Below are 19,413 nucleotides of genomic sequence, written 5' to 3'. Positions count from 1 at the left end.
AAAGCGAGACTCTGTCTCAAAAAAAAAACAAAAACACTGTATACTTAAAATTTGCTAAAAGAATAATTCTCAAATGTTCTCACAATACACAAATAACTATGTAAGATGATATACTAATTAGCTTGATTGTGGAAATCAGTATACAATGTATATATATCAAAACATCATACCTTAAATATGTATACCTTAAATATATATAACTTTTATTTGTCAATCATGGTTCAATAAAGCTGGGAAAGAAAATGGGAGAGAGGATGGGCTATGTGAGCTTCCTAGAGCAGCTGCTGCTACTTGGATCTCTGACAGTTATGGCAAAACCACTAGAAAAGCCAGTAGGGAAGCTGGGAGGGCCCCAGAGCTAAGGGAGCCAACATATGCTCCAGTCTGTGCAAATGCTACCCACAAGAAGGGCATAGACAACTTCCAGTGTCTCCCCAAAGGGATCCAGCTACCTCCAAGGCTGGAGAGAAGTGACCAGTGAAGGCAGAGAACACCACAGCTAAAGTAACCGATGAGACTTCACAAAGTGCTGGAGGAGGCTACTGCAGTCTCTCTGCAGGGTTCAGCAAGTCTGAGCCAGTTAAGTTTGGGATATTCACATGCATATACAGAAGAATTCCAACAGAACAGCCTCCACACAAGTGGGCAGCCTCCAGACAGGTGGGCAGCCTCAATATTCAAAAATGGGGAAGGCTTAACAGCTCCGAAGTAGCCTCTGCTGAAAATAGGGGAGAACTCTTTGTAGTCAGGAAGACCTGATACAGTGATGGTGACTACCCTGAGGAAGCAACTGTAACCCCTAAAGGACCGTTTACCCTGCAGTGAAGCCACTGTGACCCCCTTACCCTGACTTCTGCGTTGCTTTTTGGTGGCTCTGCAGTAACTACTACCCATCACTCCCACTGCCTTCTGGAAATAGGGCATGTGGTTTACACACACTGCTGTACCCTGCATCTAAGATTATGGGCTGGGCCAACACAGGAGCAAGAAGATTCTAGATTAGACAGACATTAAACGGGACCTCTCTGTGATTTTTGAAAGAAGACCTGTGCCTTTTAGTGTGATACTTTTGGAGGACTTGAAGGGCACCAAGGAGCTGCCAACATCTTACTAACTCAGTCCCAGGGAAGTGGACACCAGCAACCTGTTTCCTCTTGCTAGAGAGCAAGGAACTGGCTGATCCAGAGGAAGTTGTAAGCCAAAGGGGAGGAAATGACTTCTCAGAGGACTTCTGCGGACGTCTCCTTTCAGCTGTTGAGGCTGACAGGCAAACCCATGGCCTCTGCTTTAGGACCTCTGGCTGTTCTTTCTGTCCCTTAAGGTCTGGCACAGCTGACATGGGGGTAATCAGGTACCCACATAGAAACCTCCTAACGCCTTTTAAAAGGATCCCCACCTTGGCCAGGTGCAGTGGCTCACGCCTGTAATCCTAGCACTCTGGGAGGCAGAGGCGGGTGGATTGTTTGAGCTCAGAAGTTGGAGACCAGCCTGAGCAAGAATGAGACCCCGTCTCTACTAAAAATAGAAACAAATTAGCTGGACAACTAAAAATACATACAAAAATTAGCCGGGCATGGTGGCACATGCCTGTAGTCTCAGCTACTTAGCAGGCTGAGACAGGAGGATCGCTTCAGCCCAGGAGTTTGAGGTTGTTGTGAGTTAGGCTGATGCCACGGCACTCTAGCCCGGAAAACAGTGAGACTCATTCTCAAAAAAAGAAAAAGGATCCCCTTCATCCACCTCTCACAAGGTAGGGTCACAAACCAGCTGATATCATACTCCAAGCAGTGAGGCTTCCCCATAACACCAGCCCACTAGCTCAAATCCAGACAGACATACACTCCTCTCTTCCCCCCAGGAACTATACATGGGTCTGACTGATACAACCCATGAGAAAACGAGTGCTCTTAAGACCACACAGCAACTCAATCTTCACCCATCTGGGAGGGCACACTTCTAAAACTACATAGTTTTAGAACTGTCTGAAGACATTTCAGCCCTTTTCACAACTCCTGGAACAAGATCTGCTTTTTGTTTGTCTCTCAGAAGGGGATGGGAGGTAGCTTCCTGATCAGAAAATTGCAAACAAGATTTATAACTAACAAACTTCGGATCCTTTCCTGCTTGTAGGAGCAGAGAGATGCCTAGACTAAGGGGCTGGGAGCCTAATCCTTGTTTGTGACCAGCATGAGAATGACATTATTTTCTGTGGGACTCTGAAAAGCCACCCCTCTTCACTGGTACTTTTCTCTTTCTTGTCCTGCCACTGGAAACAGCAGGATGCTTTCCCCTTTTATAGTCCCTACACCCAAGATACTCGTTCTGCTCAAATCAATTTTGTTCCTAAAACTCCAGATATGTCTTATGAAGAAAGCCCTGGTGGAACGCACTCAATGCTGTAACAGACAGGAGATTTAGGAATACCTGTTACTTAGAACTACAGGCAGAGACACCAACAAAGGCAAATGATGGTGTGTCATTTTAAGTTATTCTAACTTCTCCATGCAGGGAATCCCCACACTGCTCAGAGGCCTGTGAAAAGAATACTGACACAGAACTAGTCTCTGTCCCCCAAATCAAACATAATTTTCTTGATGCTCTGGCTTTCTTTAGGCCCAAACAAGAACAGCAGTTAGCAGGGTGGAAACCCTTCCTGTGCCTACATCTACTAAAAAAGAGCCAGTTGAGGTCAGTGAATTTGATATTTGAGCAAGACCATCTGTGACCATTCCCAACTTTGTCCCTTCCCAGCATTCTTCATTGCACACCCACTGTGTAGGCTGCATCATAAGAAGAGTATAATCTTTCTGTTGGTGGTGGTAAAAAGATAAGGTCTCACTACATTGCCCAGGCTAGCTTTGAACTCCTGGGTTTAAGGGATCCTCCCATCTCAGCCTCCCAAATAGCTGAGACTACAATTCATTATGTTTTGACACTCTTTTTCCTAAGCCTTGCTAGAAATTCAGTATAATAATGGAACACCCTTTTGGGAAGAGGTCTGGAAATTCGGAAAATACCCAGCCTGGAGCCCTATGGTTTGGCAGCCTTGCCTCACTAGAGTGAGCCTGCTGGGAGGAGCGGTCCCCTAAGGTACCGCATGTCCATGAGGTGCCAACAAACAGGCTTGCTGGCTTCTTCTAGATTTTAAATATCAAAGTCATTTCCTGCAATGTTATTTTAAATCAACATCCCTGAAATGGAAACAGTTATAAATATGGTAGCCCTCAACCCTCAGGAAAGCTCCCAAACTCATCCAGAGTGAAGTCATTATCTACCTGTATCTGGCCAGGCAGGGGAGCAGGTGTTATGATTTGAATGGGTCTTCTCCAAAATTCCAGTGGTGCCAATGTGATCATTTTAAGAGGGGGGCCTTTAAGAGATGATCAGGTCATGAGGGCTCCTCCCTCATCAAGGGGATTAGGTGCCCTTATTTTTTGTTGTTGTTTTTTGAGACAGAGTCTCACTTTGTTGCCCGGGCTAGAGTGCTGTGACGTCAGCAACCTCAAACTCCTGGGCTCAAGCGATCCTTCTGCCTCAGCCTCCTGAGTAGCTGAGACTACAGGCATGTGCCACCACGCCTAGCTTATTTTTTCCATATGTTTTTAGTTGGTCAAATAATTTCTTTCTATTTTTAGTAGAGACGGAGTCTTGCTCTTGCTCAGGCTGGTCTCCAACTCCTGAGCTCAAATGATCCTCCTGCCTTGGCCTCCCAGAGTGCTAGGATTACTGGTGTGAGCCACCATGCTCGGCCTCTAGGTGCCCTTATAAAGAGACTTGACTGACAGAGGGAGTCAGTCCACCTCCTGCCACATGAGGACAGTGTTTGAGCTGCCATCTTGGAAGCAGAGAGCAGCCCTCACCAGACACCAAACCTGCCAGCACCTTGACCTTAGACTTCCCAGCCTCCAGAACTTTGAGAAAATAAATTTCTGTTCTTAATAAACTGCCCAGTGGCAGATATTGTGTAATAGCAGCACAAGGTAGACTAGGACAGCAGGTCTGTGGGAAGAAGTATAAGGAAGGAACAGGACATTCCAGGAATAGATAGTGGCGATGGCTGCACAATACTGTCAGTGTACTTATGCTGCTCAATTGAACACCTAACAACAGTTAAAGTGGTGGTGGGCCAGGAGTCCTACCTGCACTCCTTGATCACTTGGTGGATGTCAAACTCAAAGGCAGCCATCAAGATGTTGTCCAGGGGTTCTGGGCTGCTCTCACCGCCCAGAAACAGGTCCAGGCTGGACTGTGAAAAGGTGATGACCCACTCAATCCCCAGGATGGAAGCAGAGATTCAGAGGAGGGCTACTGAATAGGGAACCCTAGAAAGGGTGGTAGGTTCCTTCAAAAAGGGCCTTCCTGTTCCCCTGGAGGTGGAATTCAAAGAGGCCACATATCCAGAACAACCCATAAGAGAGCCACCAAGACTCCCCACCCCCACACAGAGTGCACTCACCTGGGCGTAGAAGTGCAGATCAATGGGTTTCACTGTGGGATGGGAGTACAGGAGCCGGGTCACTAGGAAATGATACCAGTTACTCAGCAGCTCCTTCTGCTCTAACAAGGCAGCTTCGTCTCCCAGCATAATCTGAGGAGAGAAACATTTTGGCTGAGCTCTGTCTTCCTCTCAGGAGCAACTTCTCTAGAACTCTCCTGATCTCAAGTAGGGCACTAGATTTCCACCAGAATCTGAAGGCTCTCTCCTTCATGGCTGAGTGACAGATAGCCCTGTCCAAGGAAGACCAAGCTCCTGCCACTGATGTGTGCCACAGCCCCGAAGGGAAGCCAATCTGGGCTGACCTGGACTGCTCCCACAGACCTTGCAGAGAGACTCCAGGTGAGGGCTGGCAGCAAATGTGCCATCCTGGAGGTGCCGCTCACATTCCTCGTGCCAGTGCTGCCACTTCAGCTCCAGCTCTGTCAGTGTCTGAGTGTTACCAGGCTAAAGGGAAAGATTGGCTGTAAGACACCATCCCACCCAAACCCGTTACGCTTAACCCATTATCCACCTCCCATGACCAAGCAGAACAAGGCTGCTGCCACGTACACTGAGAATGGGCATTGTCCTCATCAGATCCCCCAAGATTCGGCACATGCCTGCAGAGGTGGGGCTGGTGTCAGCTTCCTTGGAGAGCATCTGTCGGGCCTCATCCAGCCGGCCCTGTAGCACCAAGACGGTCACCTGGGAGGAGATCCGGGACCATAAGCACTGGTAGGAGGTCCAGCCTTGCCAAGGCGTGGGGAGGCAAGTGCCCTCAAACCTACACTTTGGCTTTCTAACTCTTCAAACATAGGCTTGCTTCTGCCCCATGAGTCAGCCCTAAGAAGAAAAATGGCCCCTTCCCTCCAGAAGTATTTATTCTATTACATCCAATTTCACTGCTTTACCACCTTCACCATGTTTTTCAAACTGCCGGTTGTAGCCCATTACAGACTGTAACCAGCTTTTTAAAAATAAATGACTAGCTCTCTGGGAGGCTGAGGTGGGCGGACTGCTCGAGGTCAGGAGTTCAAAACCAGCCTGAGCAAGAGCGAGAGACCCCGTCTCTACTATAAATACAAAGAAATTAATTGGCCAACTGATATATATATATATAAAAAAAATTAGCCGGGCATGGTGGCACATGCCTGTAGTCCCAGCTACTCGGGAGGCTGAGGCAGGAGGATTGCTTGAGCCCAGGAGATTGAGGTTGCTGTGAGCTAGGCTGACGCCACGGCACTCACTCTAAGCAAGACTCTGTCTCAAAAATAAATAAATAAATAAATTAAATGCTTCCTTTCACTTGAATGCTTAAAGAAAAAAAAAGTTAAAAATATTATAATGAATCTAGGCCGGGTGCGGTGGCTCACGCCTGTAATCCTAGCACTCTGGGAGGCCGAGGCGGGAGGATTGCTCGAGGTCAGGAGTTCGAAACCAGCCTGAGCAGGAGCGAGACCCCGTTTCTACTATAAATAGGAAGAAATTAATTGGCCAAGTAAAACATACAGAAAAAATTAGCCGGACATGGTGGCACATGCCTGTAGTCCCAGCTACTCGGGAGGCTGAGGCAGGAGGATTGCTTGAGCCCAGGAGTTTGAGGTTGCTGTGAGCTAGGCTGACGCCATAGCACTCACTCTAGCCCAGGCAACAGAGTAAGACTCTGTCTCAAAAAAAAAAAAAAAATATTATTAATGAATCTAAAATAAAAATTAAAAAAAATTATATATATATGAGATGGGCCGGGCACGGTGGCTCACACCTGTAATCCTAGCACTCTGGTAGGCCGAGGCGGGCAGACTGCTCGAGGTCAGGAGTTTGAAACCAGCTAAGAGCAAGAGCGAGAACCCATCTCTACTATACATAGAAATTAATCGGCCAACTAATATATATAGAAAAAATGGGCCGGGCATGGTGGTGCATGCCTGTAGTCCCAGCTACTCAGGAGGCTGAGGCACCAGGATTGCTTGAGCCCAGGAGTTTGAGGTTGCTGTGAGCTAGGCTGATGTCACAGCACTCTAGCCCAGGCAAGAGAGTGAGACTCTGTCTCAAAAAATAAAAGAAAAGAAAAAATTAGCCGGGCATGGTGGCTCATGCCTATAGACCCAGCTACTCCAGAGGGTGAGGCAGAAGGATTGCTTGAGCCCAGGAGTTTCAGGTTCCTGTGAGCTAGGCTGATGCACTTTAGCCAGGCAACAGAGTCAGACTGTCTCAAAAAAAAAAAAAAGAATAAAAAATAAATTAATTAAATAGAAAGACACATCTTTCCATCCGCTTTCCTCCCCTTTGTTTGACTCCATTTCTTGCCATGTCTTCTTAAAAGACTTTCAGGATCAAGCAATTTGTGGCCAAGAAACAATAGCAAAATCGTCCCATTTCCTAATAGATTTCAGTGAAATTGATAATACAATCAGGTACAACTTCAAGAGGAGACACTTTAGATGAACCAAGCTGGATCTATAAAGAACTACACACGAGCAGGCACACATACTTAGGCCACATCAAGGTCACTATCATTTTACCACCTCAAGCTGACAATGTCACCACTATATGGACAGTTGGAAATGCTTTATTGAGAAAATGTTTTTTCTCTTTGTTTATATCCTCTATGCTAGTAGGCTGGTTCAGTAATAAACATGAGACTTTTTGTTTGAGAAAAAAGGAAATAATAGAAAATAGAGTACATCAGAGAAAAGTACTGGTTCATAAAAACTTCAGTTCAGCCCGGGCGTGGTGGCTCACACCTGTAATCCTAGCACTCTGGGAGGCCGAGGTAGGCAGACTGCTCAAGGTCAGGAGTTCAAAACCAGCCTGAGCAAGAGCAAGACCCTCGTCTCTACTCTAAATAGAAATAAATTAATTGGCCAACTAATGTATAGAAAAAATTAACTGGGCATGGTGGTGCACGCCTGTAGTCCCAGCTACTCGGGAGGCTGAGGCAGTAGGATTGCTTGCCCAGGAGTTTGAGGATGCTGTGAGCTAGGCTGACGCCACGGCACTCACTCTAGCCTGGGCAACATAGCAAGACTCTGTCTCCAAAAACAAAACAAAACAAACTTCAGTTCAAACATAAGTATGTGTTTTATACATATTTAATATATAAACAGTCTTCATTATTCATAGTCTATGACTTTACCTACTTGTTAAAATTTATTTATAACCCTCAAAGTAACATCCATAGCATTTTCACCATCTTTTGCAACATGTGCAACACAGCAAAAACTTTGAGTTGTTTTGACACACTTTTCCAGCAGAGGCCAAACAAGGTGATGATATCCTGTCGTCTTGTTTCAGCTCTCATACTATAAATAAGTATCCTTTCTGTAATATATTTAATGTCACATTTCAGCATTTCTGTGAATTTTCTTGGGCCCTCAAGTATAGTGTTGAAGTACTATCTAGGGTTCCTATGTGTAAGAAGGCTGTGAGGTGTTAGATAAGCTTCACTCAGGCATGTATTTAAAGTGCTGTTGGCCCCAAGTTCAATGTTAATGGATCAAAAATATATGTGAAATAAATTGTCTATAAACAAAAACACACCTAACACAAGGTGATATAATGATCAGGTGACAAAAACGTGACCAGAGGCTTGCTGGAATCTAACGCTGTACTTCCCCTATGACCAATGGTCAAGGCAACCTTATAGACCCATAACTACCACAAATAATAAGGATCGGCTATACAAGTATATATGTAAAATACACAAAGTAAAATTTTGACTATAAGTCAGTCATACCTAAAAGTGACAAATATATGAGGGCTGTCCGGAAAGTATCCAGCCATGTAATATAGAAAAACAGAGACATTTACTGAAGAAGACATAAGATACAAGAATCATTGTACATAGGACAACGACACCTCAGTCCCCTTCAAGGTAGGCACCTTGGGACCTCACACAATTCTCCCAGCATCTCTTAACCTAACCCGCACACGGTTGAACATTCTCAGGTGCTCTGCTTGTTGCAGGCCTTCCAGAACATGGATCACTTTCAACAGATTCTCAGCTATCTTTCAGTGTTCGTGTCACACTTTCATGTGCACTGCACTCACTGCATCCTCCCCAAAAGCCTTCTGAATCATCCTAATAGTTTCTGCAGAGAAACAGTCAGGCTTCATGCACAAAGTCTGATGCTGATTCGTCGCTCTACTCAGTCATGTTGAATGCAGCAGCCACACAGTACACATGCTCACTTAACGGTGTCTACCGCCCCACTGACTAGTACAGTGAGGTCGTCATTGCTCATGCATGCATATTCCAGTCCACTCTCCTTGGTTGTCAGGTTACATGGATGTCAAGATATCTCGCAAAGCGTTCTTGTTACATTAACAATGGCTGGATACTTTCTGGACAGCCCTCGTATATACACTGACAACTCCCAAGTTTTTTCTCTCTAGCCTGGACTTCCTTCACCGAATTCCAAATGTATATATCCAAATGTCTAGCACTATCTCCACTTGGATCTGAAATAGGCCTCTTAAACGTAACACCAGTTCACCTCCAACTCACCAAACTCATCCTCCCACATCTTCTATTTCTTACATACCCACATCCAGTCAATCCATCAGCAAATCCCATCAACTCTCTTTAACCAGTATCTAGTAACACCACCATCTTCCACCTGGCTTAGCACAACAGCCTCCAGATTTATCCATTTCCCTCCTTGAGCTATTTCCAACTTGGCACAAGGAGAGCCTTTGGAAATCGGAGTCAGACCACAGCACTCCTTTCTCAGCTCTGCAATGTCCCGTCACCCCATCTGACTAAGGAGTAAAACAGTAGCTCTTACTGTGCATCAAAAGACAGAATCTCACTCTGTTGCTAGAGTACCATTATGTCAGCCTAGCTCACAGCAACCTCAAACTCCTGGTCTCAAGCAATCCTCCTGCCTCAGCCTCACGAGTAGCTGGGACTACAGGCATATGCCACAAGCCCAGCTAATTTTTTCTATATATTTTTAGTTGGCCAATTAATTAATTTATTTATAGTAGAGACGGGGTCTCACTCTTGCTCAGGCTGGTTTCGAACTCCTGACCTTGAGCAATCCTCCCACCTCGGCCTCCCAGAGTGCTAGGATTACAGGCGTGAGCCACCACACCCAGCCACATTTATGTTCTTGACTGATTTAATCATCATAACAGTCCTATGAAGCAGATATCATTCTCTCTCTTATACAGATGAGGACACTAAAAGCTGTTAAGGAACTCACTTAAGATCTCACAGCTAGTAAGAGGCAGAGCTGGGATGCTAACCCACACACTTTGGCACCACAGACCATGTTGTTAACCACTCTGCCTGCTACAAGACTCTCCAAAAGCTAAAGTCAATTCCCAGTGACAGCCCAGGAAGCCCTCTCTGATCTAACCTGGTTATTTCTCTGCCCTCATCTCCCCAGCTCTTCCTCATGCTTCCACCCCTCCCACCCCATCCTACCTCTAGGACACAGCATTGGCAGGCTGTCTGGAATGCTTTCTCCCTTCATTGGCTCTCCTCACCTCCTTCGTAAGGAAGGCCTTCCTTGACATCCCCCTCCAGGATTCCCAGTACCCCTCCCTTCTTGATTCCTTCCCAGAGCACTTCACTATATGCCATACTACACATCACTTATGTGTTTCTTTTCTGTCTCACCACCCAGCATATAAGTTCCATATGGGTAGGAATCCTTGTTTTGGTCAGGGTTGTTTCCTGCGTGCCGGCAAATAGTAGGCACTGAATAAATTACTCAGTGAATTAACCAGAGACTCAAACACACTTGGCCCAGTACTTCCTAGCAAAGGCACTCCCCTTACCCGCAGAGATCTCCCAGGGGCAAAAGGCCCAGAAATAGCCCCAAAGGCAACAACTCCTTACCTGATTTACAGATTTTATTTTTTTTTTTTTTTGAGACAGAGTCTCGCTTTGTGGCTCAGGCTAGAGTGAGTGCCATGGCATCAGCCTAGCTCACAGCAACCTCAAACTCCTGGGCTCAAGCGATCCTACTGCCTCCGCCTCCCGAGTAGCTGGGACTACAGGCATGCGCTACCATGCCCAGGTAATTTTTTCTCTATATATTAGTTGGCCAATTAATTTCTTTCTATTTATAGTAGAGACGGGGTCTCGCTCTTGCTCAGGCTGGTTTCGAACTCCTGACCAAGAGCAATCCACCCGCCTCAGCCTCCCAGAGCGCTAGGATTACAGGCGTGAGCCACCACGCCCGGCTTTTTTTTTTTTTTTTTTTTTTTGAGACAGAGTCTCACTTTGTTGCCTAGGCTAGAGTGAGTGCCATGGCGTCAGCCTAGCTCACAGCAACCTCACACTCCTGGCTCAAGCAATCCTTCTGCCTCAGCCTCCCAAGTAGCTGGGACTACAGGCATGAGCCACCATGCCCGGCTAATTTTTTCTATATATATTAGTTGGCCAATTAATTTCTTTCTATTTATAGTAGAAACGGGGTCTCGCTCTTGCTCAGGCTGGTTTTGAACTCTTGACCTCGAGCAATCCGCCCACCTCGGCCTCCCAGAGAGCTAGGATTACAGGCGTGAGCCACTGCGCCTGGCCTGATTTCCAGATTTTATTACTTTTTTTTTTTTAGACAGAGTCTCACTTTGTTGCCCAGGCTAGAGTGAGTGCCGTGGCGTCAGCCTGGCTCACAGCAACCTCAATCTCCGGGGCTCAGTGATCCTACTGCCTCAGCCTCCCGGGTAGCTGGGACTACAGGCATGCGCCACCATGCCCGGCTAATTTTTTCTATATATATTTTTAGTTGGTCAATTAATTTATTTCTGTTTTTGGTAGAGACGGGGTCTTGCTCAGGCTGGTTTCGAACTCCTGACCTTGAGCAATCCGCCCGCCTCAGCCTCCCAAAGTGCTAGGATTACAGGCGTGAGCCACCACGCCCGGCCAGATTTTATTACTTTAATCAACCTTTCATTATTCCAGTTGACTAGCAACCTCTTCCCTCCCAATTTGGTCACAATCAGTAGAGGTAAACGGAAACACACACTATTACATACACACACTGACTTCTAAATTGATAATCCAAAATGATTTGTAATGCTCATTTACATCTAACCCCCATTTCCATCCTTAGCCCCATCAGATTTGTAGTACCATCACGTCTCCTCTTCCTTAGATCCACAAAGAAATCAAATTTCCCTTTTCACTGTAAAATCTACAAAGCAGTATTTTTCTTACATGGTACTTTAGTTTTAGACTTTCCCACAGAGCAGGGGAGAAAATATCTAAGAAAGTCTCCATAGTCACAGATTCCAAGAGCCAGCCAAATGCTAGAGGTCCAGTTACCCTCAGACCCTTCCCCCCAGGGCACTGGTTATAGCAGAACTTGAGATGGGAAGTAGGGGCCCAGCCTGCAAGAAGCCCTTACCAATTTCCAGAAGTTCTCATGTTTGCTTGGATTCTCACTGCCCAGAACATCTGCCGACAAACTGTCCACCTCACACACATGGAGTCGGACCCAGTCAAGGAGGTGAAGGAGGAGAGGGCCAGCTGGGAGGAGAGATTCTTGTCACACACAAAAACCTCATCTTCATCTTTGACAAGTTCTACTTTACCCAAAGTACAGAGACCATTAAGACAGACAAGCTGACGAGGCAGGAAGTATATTCATTTTAAGAGGTCATACATGTGGTCCTAATAACTGGGCTAGGAAAAAGGAAATGGAGTTCCTTAGGCCAGGCCACTGCATCTTTCCCAAATCCGGGAAAGGGCTGAACTTGAGACCTAGACATCACCACCCCTCCTAGCCAGATAATTCACAAAACCCAGGTATGTAACCAACGGCCATTGACTAGCAGATAAGTATGCAACAATAATAAAAACATAATATAGTCGTCCCTTGGGATCCATGGGGGACTGGTTTCCAGAACTCTCATAGATACCAAAATCCTCCAATGCTCAAGTCCCTTATATAAAATGGTGTAGTACAGTCTGCTCTCAACATCCACGGATGTGGAACCTGTGCATATGAAAGGCTAACTGTAATCTACTCAAAACCTACTGAAGGCTGGGTTCATGCCTGTAATCCTAGCACTTTGGGAGGCCCAGGTAGGAAGACAGCTTGAGCTCAGGAGTTCCAGACCAGACTGAGCAAGAGAGAGACTCCATCTCTACAAAAAATAAAAAATGAGCCAGGGACAGGTGTGGTGGTGCGTGCCTGTAGTCCCAGCTACTTGGGAGCCTAAGGCAAGAGGATCGAATGATCCCAGGAGTTCGAGGTTGCTGTGACCTGTGATGACACTACTGCACTCTAGCCTGGGCAATAGGGACCCAGTCTCAAATAAAATTAATTGATTAAATAAAAAATCTGGCTGGCCGTGGTGGCTCACGCCTATAATCCTAGCACTCTGGGAGGCCGAGGCGGGCGGATTGCTCGAGGTCAGGAGTTCGAAACCAGCCTGAGCAAGAGCTAGACTCCGTCTCTACTAAAAATAGAAAGAAATTAATTAAGCAACTAAAAATATACATACAAAAAATGAGCCGGGCATGGTGGTACATGCCTGTAGTCCCAGCTACTCGGGAGGCTGAGGCAGTAGGATCGCGTAACCCCAGGAGTTTGAGGTTCCTGTGAGCTAGGCTGATGCCACGGCACTCACTCTAACCAGGGCAACAAAGTGAGACTGTCTCTAAAAATATATAAAAAATTAAAAATAAATAAATAAATAAATCTACTGAAGAAGGTAGGCTTCTGAACAACTAACTTTAATTTTTAAAGTAGATCAGTTCTTTAGCAGGAAGGCCGAGCGCAGTGGCTCACACCTGTAATCCTAGCACTCTGGCAGGCTGAGGCGGGCAGATCGCTCAAGGTCAGGAGTTCGAAACCAGCCTGACCAAGAGTGAGACCCTGTCTCTACTAAAAATAGAAAGAAAGTAATTGGCCAACTAAAAATATATAGAAAAAATTAGCCGGGCATGGTGGCGCATGCCTGTAGTCCCAGCTACTCATAAGGCTGAGGCAGGAGGATCACTTAAGCCCAGGAGTTTGAGATTGCTGTGAACTAGGCTGACGCCACAGCATTCCACCTGGGCAAAAGAGTGAGACTCTGTCTCAAAAAATAAATAAATAAATAAAGTTCTTTAGCAGGAGTATGAATAAAATACTATGGCTGCATAGAGGTTAATACTCATGTAAGGAAAACAGATAAATCATTAAACGAAATGCAAAAAAGCTTGCAGTAGCTCCACAAAAGTTCATTCAGGCCATAACACTCTACTGACCACAGCTTAAAGATCAATGGAATAATTCCTACCGAACATAGTTAATATACAGGGCAGCCCTGCCCCAATCAATAGTGACAGAATTTTCAAAGAATTCTTCATTGCCTCCCGCCACCAATCCCTTCCCACATCCTTAAAACTTTAAGGTTGACTAGTCCATGATATAAACACTAGTTTCACTCACTAGTTTAATATTTGTTTTCACTTACTAATTTTTTTTTTCTTTTGAGACAGAGTCTCACTCTATTGCCTGGGTTAGAGTGCCATGGCATCAGCATAGCTCACAGCAACCTCAAACTCCTGGGCTCAAGCAATCCTTCTGCCTCAGCCTCCCGAGTAGCGGGGACTACATGCTCAGCTAATTTTTTCTATATTTTTAGTTGGCCAATTAATTTATTTCTACTTTTAGTAGAGACAGGGTCTTGCTCTGCTTTCAAACTCCTGACCTTGAGCGATCCTCCCGCCTCCGCCTCCCAGAGTACCAAGATTATAGGCATGACCACCGTGCCCGGCCCACATACTAATTTAATATTTATTTTTTCAGTACTTTTCAGGTGTCATCAGCCAAATATTTTAGGTTTCTAGAAGGTACTCTGTATGATTCTTTTTGGGGCATCTGACAAAATGTCAGGTTTCTTTGGGTGTTTTGTAGAGATTTCTGATGGTTATGATGAAGAAAAGCACTGGAAAGAACATTCTCGGCAACAAAACACATGCGCAGGAAAGACAAGGAGAGAGCAGAGGATACATTTGATGTTTTGGCAAGATAGTCTGATGCTCACCTGGGGCTACTTCAATAAACAGAATCTCACACAGATTCCAGATGAGCTCCATTGCTGATAAAATGGAGACCTAGGGAAGAAACAGAGACAGGTTTTATCTGAAAACATTTCTGAGATTTACTGTTAAAGCAAAGGAATAAAACAGTCCTCGACTCCAATGATGGTCATTCCTTAACCTGACAGTTACCGGTATTCCTATAGTAGGACTTCCCATTGGGCAACTAGCAAAAAGATTTTAGGTAGTGGGAAGGAGACAAATATTTTATTTTAATGTGCACTAGAACAATTTAAATAACATATCACACCAATGTTCTTGATGAATTGTGGTCTAGGAAGGAGCTTTGAGTAAAAGGGAGAGACAATTTTTAGAAAAATATTCAGCAAATAACAAGAAACACATAGATAGTGCATGAAGTTGGTATTCCAAAGACTGCCTGATACAAGACCCAAAAATAAATCAGACCCAGACCCTGGCCCTGGGAATATGCAAGCTCCCTGTCCCCACCCACCATCCCTCTGTCCATAGACACCATCATGCCTTGTTCAAAAGGGAAAAACAAGCCGGGCGCGGTGGCTCACGCCTGTACTCCTAGCACTCTGGGAGGCCGAGGCGGGCGGATTGCTCGAGGTCAGGAGTTCGAAACCAGCCTGAGCAAGAGCGAGACCCCGTCTCTACTATAAATAGAAATTAATTGGCCAACTAATATATATAGAAAATTAGCCGGGCATGGTGGCGCATGCCTGTAGTCCCAGCTACTCGGGAGGCTGAGGCAGCAGGATTGCTTGAGCCCAGGAGTTTGAGGTTGCTGTGAGCTAGGCTGACGCCACGGCACTCACTCTAGCCTGGGCAACAAGCGAGACTCTGTCTCAAAAAAAAAAAAAAAAAAAAGGGAAAAACAAATGTTTTCAGAGACAGTGCATTATTCTCTACTCACAACAGACTTTGAAAATATCAAGATTCTACCAAGGAAAGAGAATTTTATAAGTCATCTTCAAGCTCCAACTAAAGTATAATCATTTGCAATTCAGCAAAAATGTTGAGTTCATGAGTTGAACAGAGTTTAGGAGACTAGGAAGTGATTCCAAAAGCTCAGCTCTCTATCTCATGACACCTCAACAATGCAACATGGTTAGGATTTATATTTTCCATAAAAACTGAAAACTCATACAAGTATTTACCAAGCAGATCCTTGTGTTCAAACGTCAAATACCCTGGAAGGGGATAAGATGACCCCTGCCATCCCCAATGAGCTGCCTATCTACCTGAAAAGAAGAGAGACTTCTGCCATAACAGGGACTGCAAAGCCACCCCAGGTGAGTGCCGAGGATCCACAAGGACATGTGTTGCCAAAACAATAAAGGTAGCTTCCCCTTACCTGGCTGCTGAGTTGGCGGCCACTGGCTGGATCTTTAGCAGCAACTAACAAAACACAAAACATTTTAAGTTAGCAATGGAACTTTTTTCTTTTGATACAAAGTCTCGCTTTGTTGCCCAGGCTAGAGTGAGTGCCATGGCATCAGCCTAGCTCACAGCAACCTCAAACTCCTGGGCTCAAGCGATCCTTCTGCCTCAGCTTCCCAAGTAGCTGGGACTACAGGCATGAACCACTATGTCCAGCTAATTTTTTCTATATATTTTAGTTGTCCAATTAATTTCTTTCTATTTTTAGTAGAGACGGGGTCTCGCTCATGCTCAGGCTGGTTTCAAACTCCTGATCTCGAGCAATCCACCCACCTCAGCCTCCCAGAGTGCTAGGATTACAGGTGTGCAGCACCGTGCCCAGCCTAGCAATGGAACTTTTAGTCTTATTATAGCTTCATATACCCGGTTCTATGGCTTCTGCCTTTGTTTAACGACCACTCATTTTCACTACAGAATTTTTTTAATGCTTCTTATTCTTTTGTTGTACATCAATGATTCTCAGACCAAGGCCCTCAAGTTACAAGCAGCACTTTCAACTGCAACACAGATACCATTAAAGTCAACACAGATACCATTAAAGACAGAAAAACACTGTCAAGTTATATGAGATTCTACGGGGCACCTAAGAACCATGAGGTACTCATGGTTCGTGTGACTTTAAACCACCAAGGTCAAAGAAGTAGGAAGACAATTTTTAAGGAGCCTTAATTTGGCCCTTTAGCCTCATACCATTTAAACAGTCCATCAACTCAATACATTCTAACTTAAAAAAGACACTCAAGATGTTTATCAAAAAATTAAGGATTATAAAAGGTAGGAAAGTAAGAATTTTGGACTGTGATGTCAATCAGAATTTTAACTAATAGTATTTATACCCAGATAAACACTTCGAATCATGCCACGCCTGGCTCACGCCTGTAATCCTAGCACTGTGGAAGGCCAAGGCAGAAGGATTACTCAAGGTTAATAGTTCGAGACCAGCCTGAGCAAGAGCGAGACCCTGTCTCTACTAAAAAATAGAAAGACATTAGGTCAAACAACTAAAAAATATATTGAAAAAATTAGCCAGGCATGGTGGCACATGCCTGTATTCCCAGTTACTCGGGAGGCTAAGGTAGGAGGATCGTCTGAGCCCAGAAGATTGAGGTTGCTGTGAGCTAGACTAACGCCACAACACTCTAGCCCAGGCCACAGAGTGAGACTCTGTCTCCAAAAAAAAAAAACTTCAAATATTACCACCCACCAACCCACCCACCCAAAATCCTTACTTGCAACCTGGTGCATTTCCTCCATACACGCTCTTATGACTGATCGGTAGTTTTTACTCACACGAACCAATCTACAAAAAAAATAAAATGACATACAAGATGAGCCTGGAACATCTTGTGGTCCCAGAAAGGAAACATTCACAGAAAGATAGGAATTTGCTGAAAGAAACAGGAGAGCCATTGTGAAGGAGCTCCTAATATTCCAAAGTGGGAAAAATTGGCTGGGCGCGGTGGCTCACGCCTATAATCCCAGCACTCTTCGAGGCCGAGGTGGGAGGATCGCTCAAGCTCAGGAGTTCAAAACCAGCCTGAGCAAGAGCAAGACCCTGTCTCTACTAAAAAGAAATTGGCCAACTAAAAATATATAGAAAAAAAATTAGTTGGACATGGTGGCACATGCCTGTAGTCCCAGCTACTCCGGAGGCTGAGGCAGTAGGATTGCTTGAGCCTAGGAGTTTGAGGTTGCTGTGAGCTAGGCTGACGCCACAGCACTCTAGCCTGGGCAACACAGAGAAACGCTGTCTCCAAAAAAAAAAAAAAAAAAAAGAAAGAAAAATTAGCCACGCACAGGTATGGTAGTACACACCTGTAGTCCCAGCTACTTGGGAGCCTAAAGCAAGAGGATTCCTTGAGCCTAGGAGTTGGAGGTTACAGCGAGCTACAACGATGCCACTGCACTCTACCTGGGGTGACAGAGCAAGACTCTGTCTCAAAAAAATACACACACACACACACACACACACACACCATCCATGAAATACAATATCTATGAGTCCATACTGATATTAATTGATACAGATAAGATCCACTGATGTACACTAAAACTAGTGGATGAAAATCTGAGGATAAGTAGGATTTGCGTAGTCTCAAAGCTCTTCCCTTAAGACACTTATTAGTTAAAAGGGAAAGATGGTAATGTTGCAGTGGAGAAACCCAGCAGAAACCACTTTAATAGTCAAGGTCAACATTGCCAGTAATAAAATACCAACATCATGAACTCCATGCATGGTATGATGTGCTGAGAAGGACACATCACCACTTCTATGGTATTCTTAAATTCATAGCTTTGTCCAACTATGAAAAGCATGTGATAAACCCAAACTGAGGAACATTCTACAAAATAATTGATCAATATTCTTCAAAAGTACCAACGTCATGAAGGAAACTAAGGAGACCCCATCTCCACTAAAAAAAGGAAAAACTTTAGCTGGGCAACTAAAAATAGAAAAAATTAGCTGGCCATGATGGCTCACACCTGTAATTCCAGCTACTCAGAAGGCTGAGGCAGGAGGATCACTTGAGCCCGGCAGTTTGAAGTTGCTGTGAGCTAGGCTGACACCATAGCAGTGTAGCCCAGACAACAGAGTGAGATTCTGCCTCAAAAAAAAAAACCTAAATGCAACTTCATTTAGTTGTAGAAGAGAAAAAAGAATATTAGTGGAAAAATTGACAAAACTCAAACAAGGTTTTTAGTTAATGATGCTGCATCAATGTTAGTTTCCTGGTTTTAATAACAGTAATGTGATTATGTAAGATATTAACATTAGGGAAGCTGGATGAGGAATATACAGAAACTCTACTTTTGTAACTTTTCTGTAACTCTAAAATTAGTTCACTCTAGCCTGGGCAACAAAGCGAGACTCTGTCTCACAAAAATAAATAAATAAAATAAAATAAAATTAGTTCAAAATTAAAAGTTATTAAAAGGAAAAGAAAGAACAAAACAAACATCCACAAGAAAGCAATTGGCTGTGAATTCCCAAGACGCAGATCTTTATATAGCAGAGAAAATATTTGTTCTGGAGGAAGACACCTAAAGGCCACCTATTGGGCCCCATTTTAGGCCAGGCGCAGTGGCTCATGCCTGTAAACCTAGCACTCTGGGAGGCTTAGGTGGGTGCATTGCTAGAGGTCAGGAGTTCGAAACCAGCCTGAGCAAGAACGAGACCCTATCTCTACTATAAATAGAAAGATATTAATTGACCAACTAATACATATAGAAATAAATTAGCCGGGCATGGTGGCACATGCCTGTAGTCCCAGCCACTTGGGAGGCTGAGGCAGTAGGATTGCTTGACCCCAGAAGTTTGAGGTTGCTGTGAGCTAGGCTAATGCCACAGCACTCATTCTAGCCTGGGCAACAAAGCGAGACTCTCAAAAACAAAATAAAAAAAATAAAAAATAAAATGAATAGTACCTACATTCTGTACTTGGCTTACTACAAGGCTAGAAAGAGGTTAAGCAATTTGCAC

The 19,413-nt window shown here is 44.7% G+C and overlaps 1 protein-coding gene and 1 pseudogene across 4 annotated transcripts in view; one reads left to right on the top strand and one right to left on the bottom strand.

The window, feature by feature from the left end:
- The window catches only part of NUP85 (nucleoporin 85), a 41,000-nt gene that overhangs the window by 8,008 nt on the left and 13,579 nt on the right, over positions 1–19,413 (bottom strand). For all 4 annotated transcript variants that reach the window (XM_075994742.1, XM_012778779.3, XM_012778783.3 and 1 more), the window contains 8 exons: positions 17,162–17,232; positions 15,847–15,890; positions 14,471–14,540; positions 11,839–11,960; positions 5,048–5,182; positions 4,820–4,942; positions 4,457–4,588; positions 4,140–4,246 (listed from right to left, as the gene is read on the bottom strand). In XM_075994742.1, coding sequence (XP_075850857.1) covers positions 4,140–4,246; positions 4,457–4,588; positions 4,820–4,942; positions 5,048–5,182; positions 11,839–11,960; positions 14,471–14,540; positions 15,847–15,890; positions 17,162–17,232 — 804 coding nt within the window. The remainder of the gene's footprint in view (positions 1–4,139; positions 4,247–4,456; positions 4,589–4,819; positions 4,943–5,047; positions 5,183–11,838; positions 11,961–14,470; positions 14,541–15,846; positions 15,891–17,161; positions 17,233–19,413) is intronic.
- Positions 6,786–7,401, top strand: LOC142861974 (large ribosomal subunit protein eL39-like; annotated as a pseudogene).

Source organism: Microcebus murinus, chromosome 18, assembly GCF_040939455.1.
Source record: "Microcebus murinus isolate Inina chromosome 18, M.murinus_Inina_mat1.0, whole genome shotgun sequence".
NCBI classification, from domain to species: Eukaryota; Metazoa; Chordata; class Mammalia; order Primates; family Cheirogaleidae; genus Microcebus; species Microcebus murinus.
Note: the sequence above shows the minus strand (reverse complement) of the source record. Positions and strands in the feature narration are given on the sequence as shown.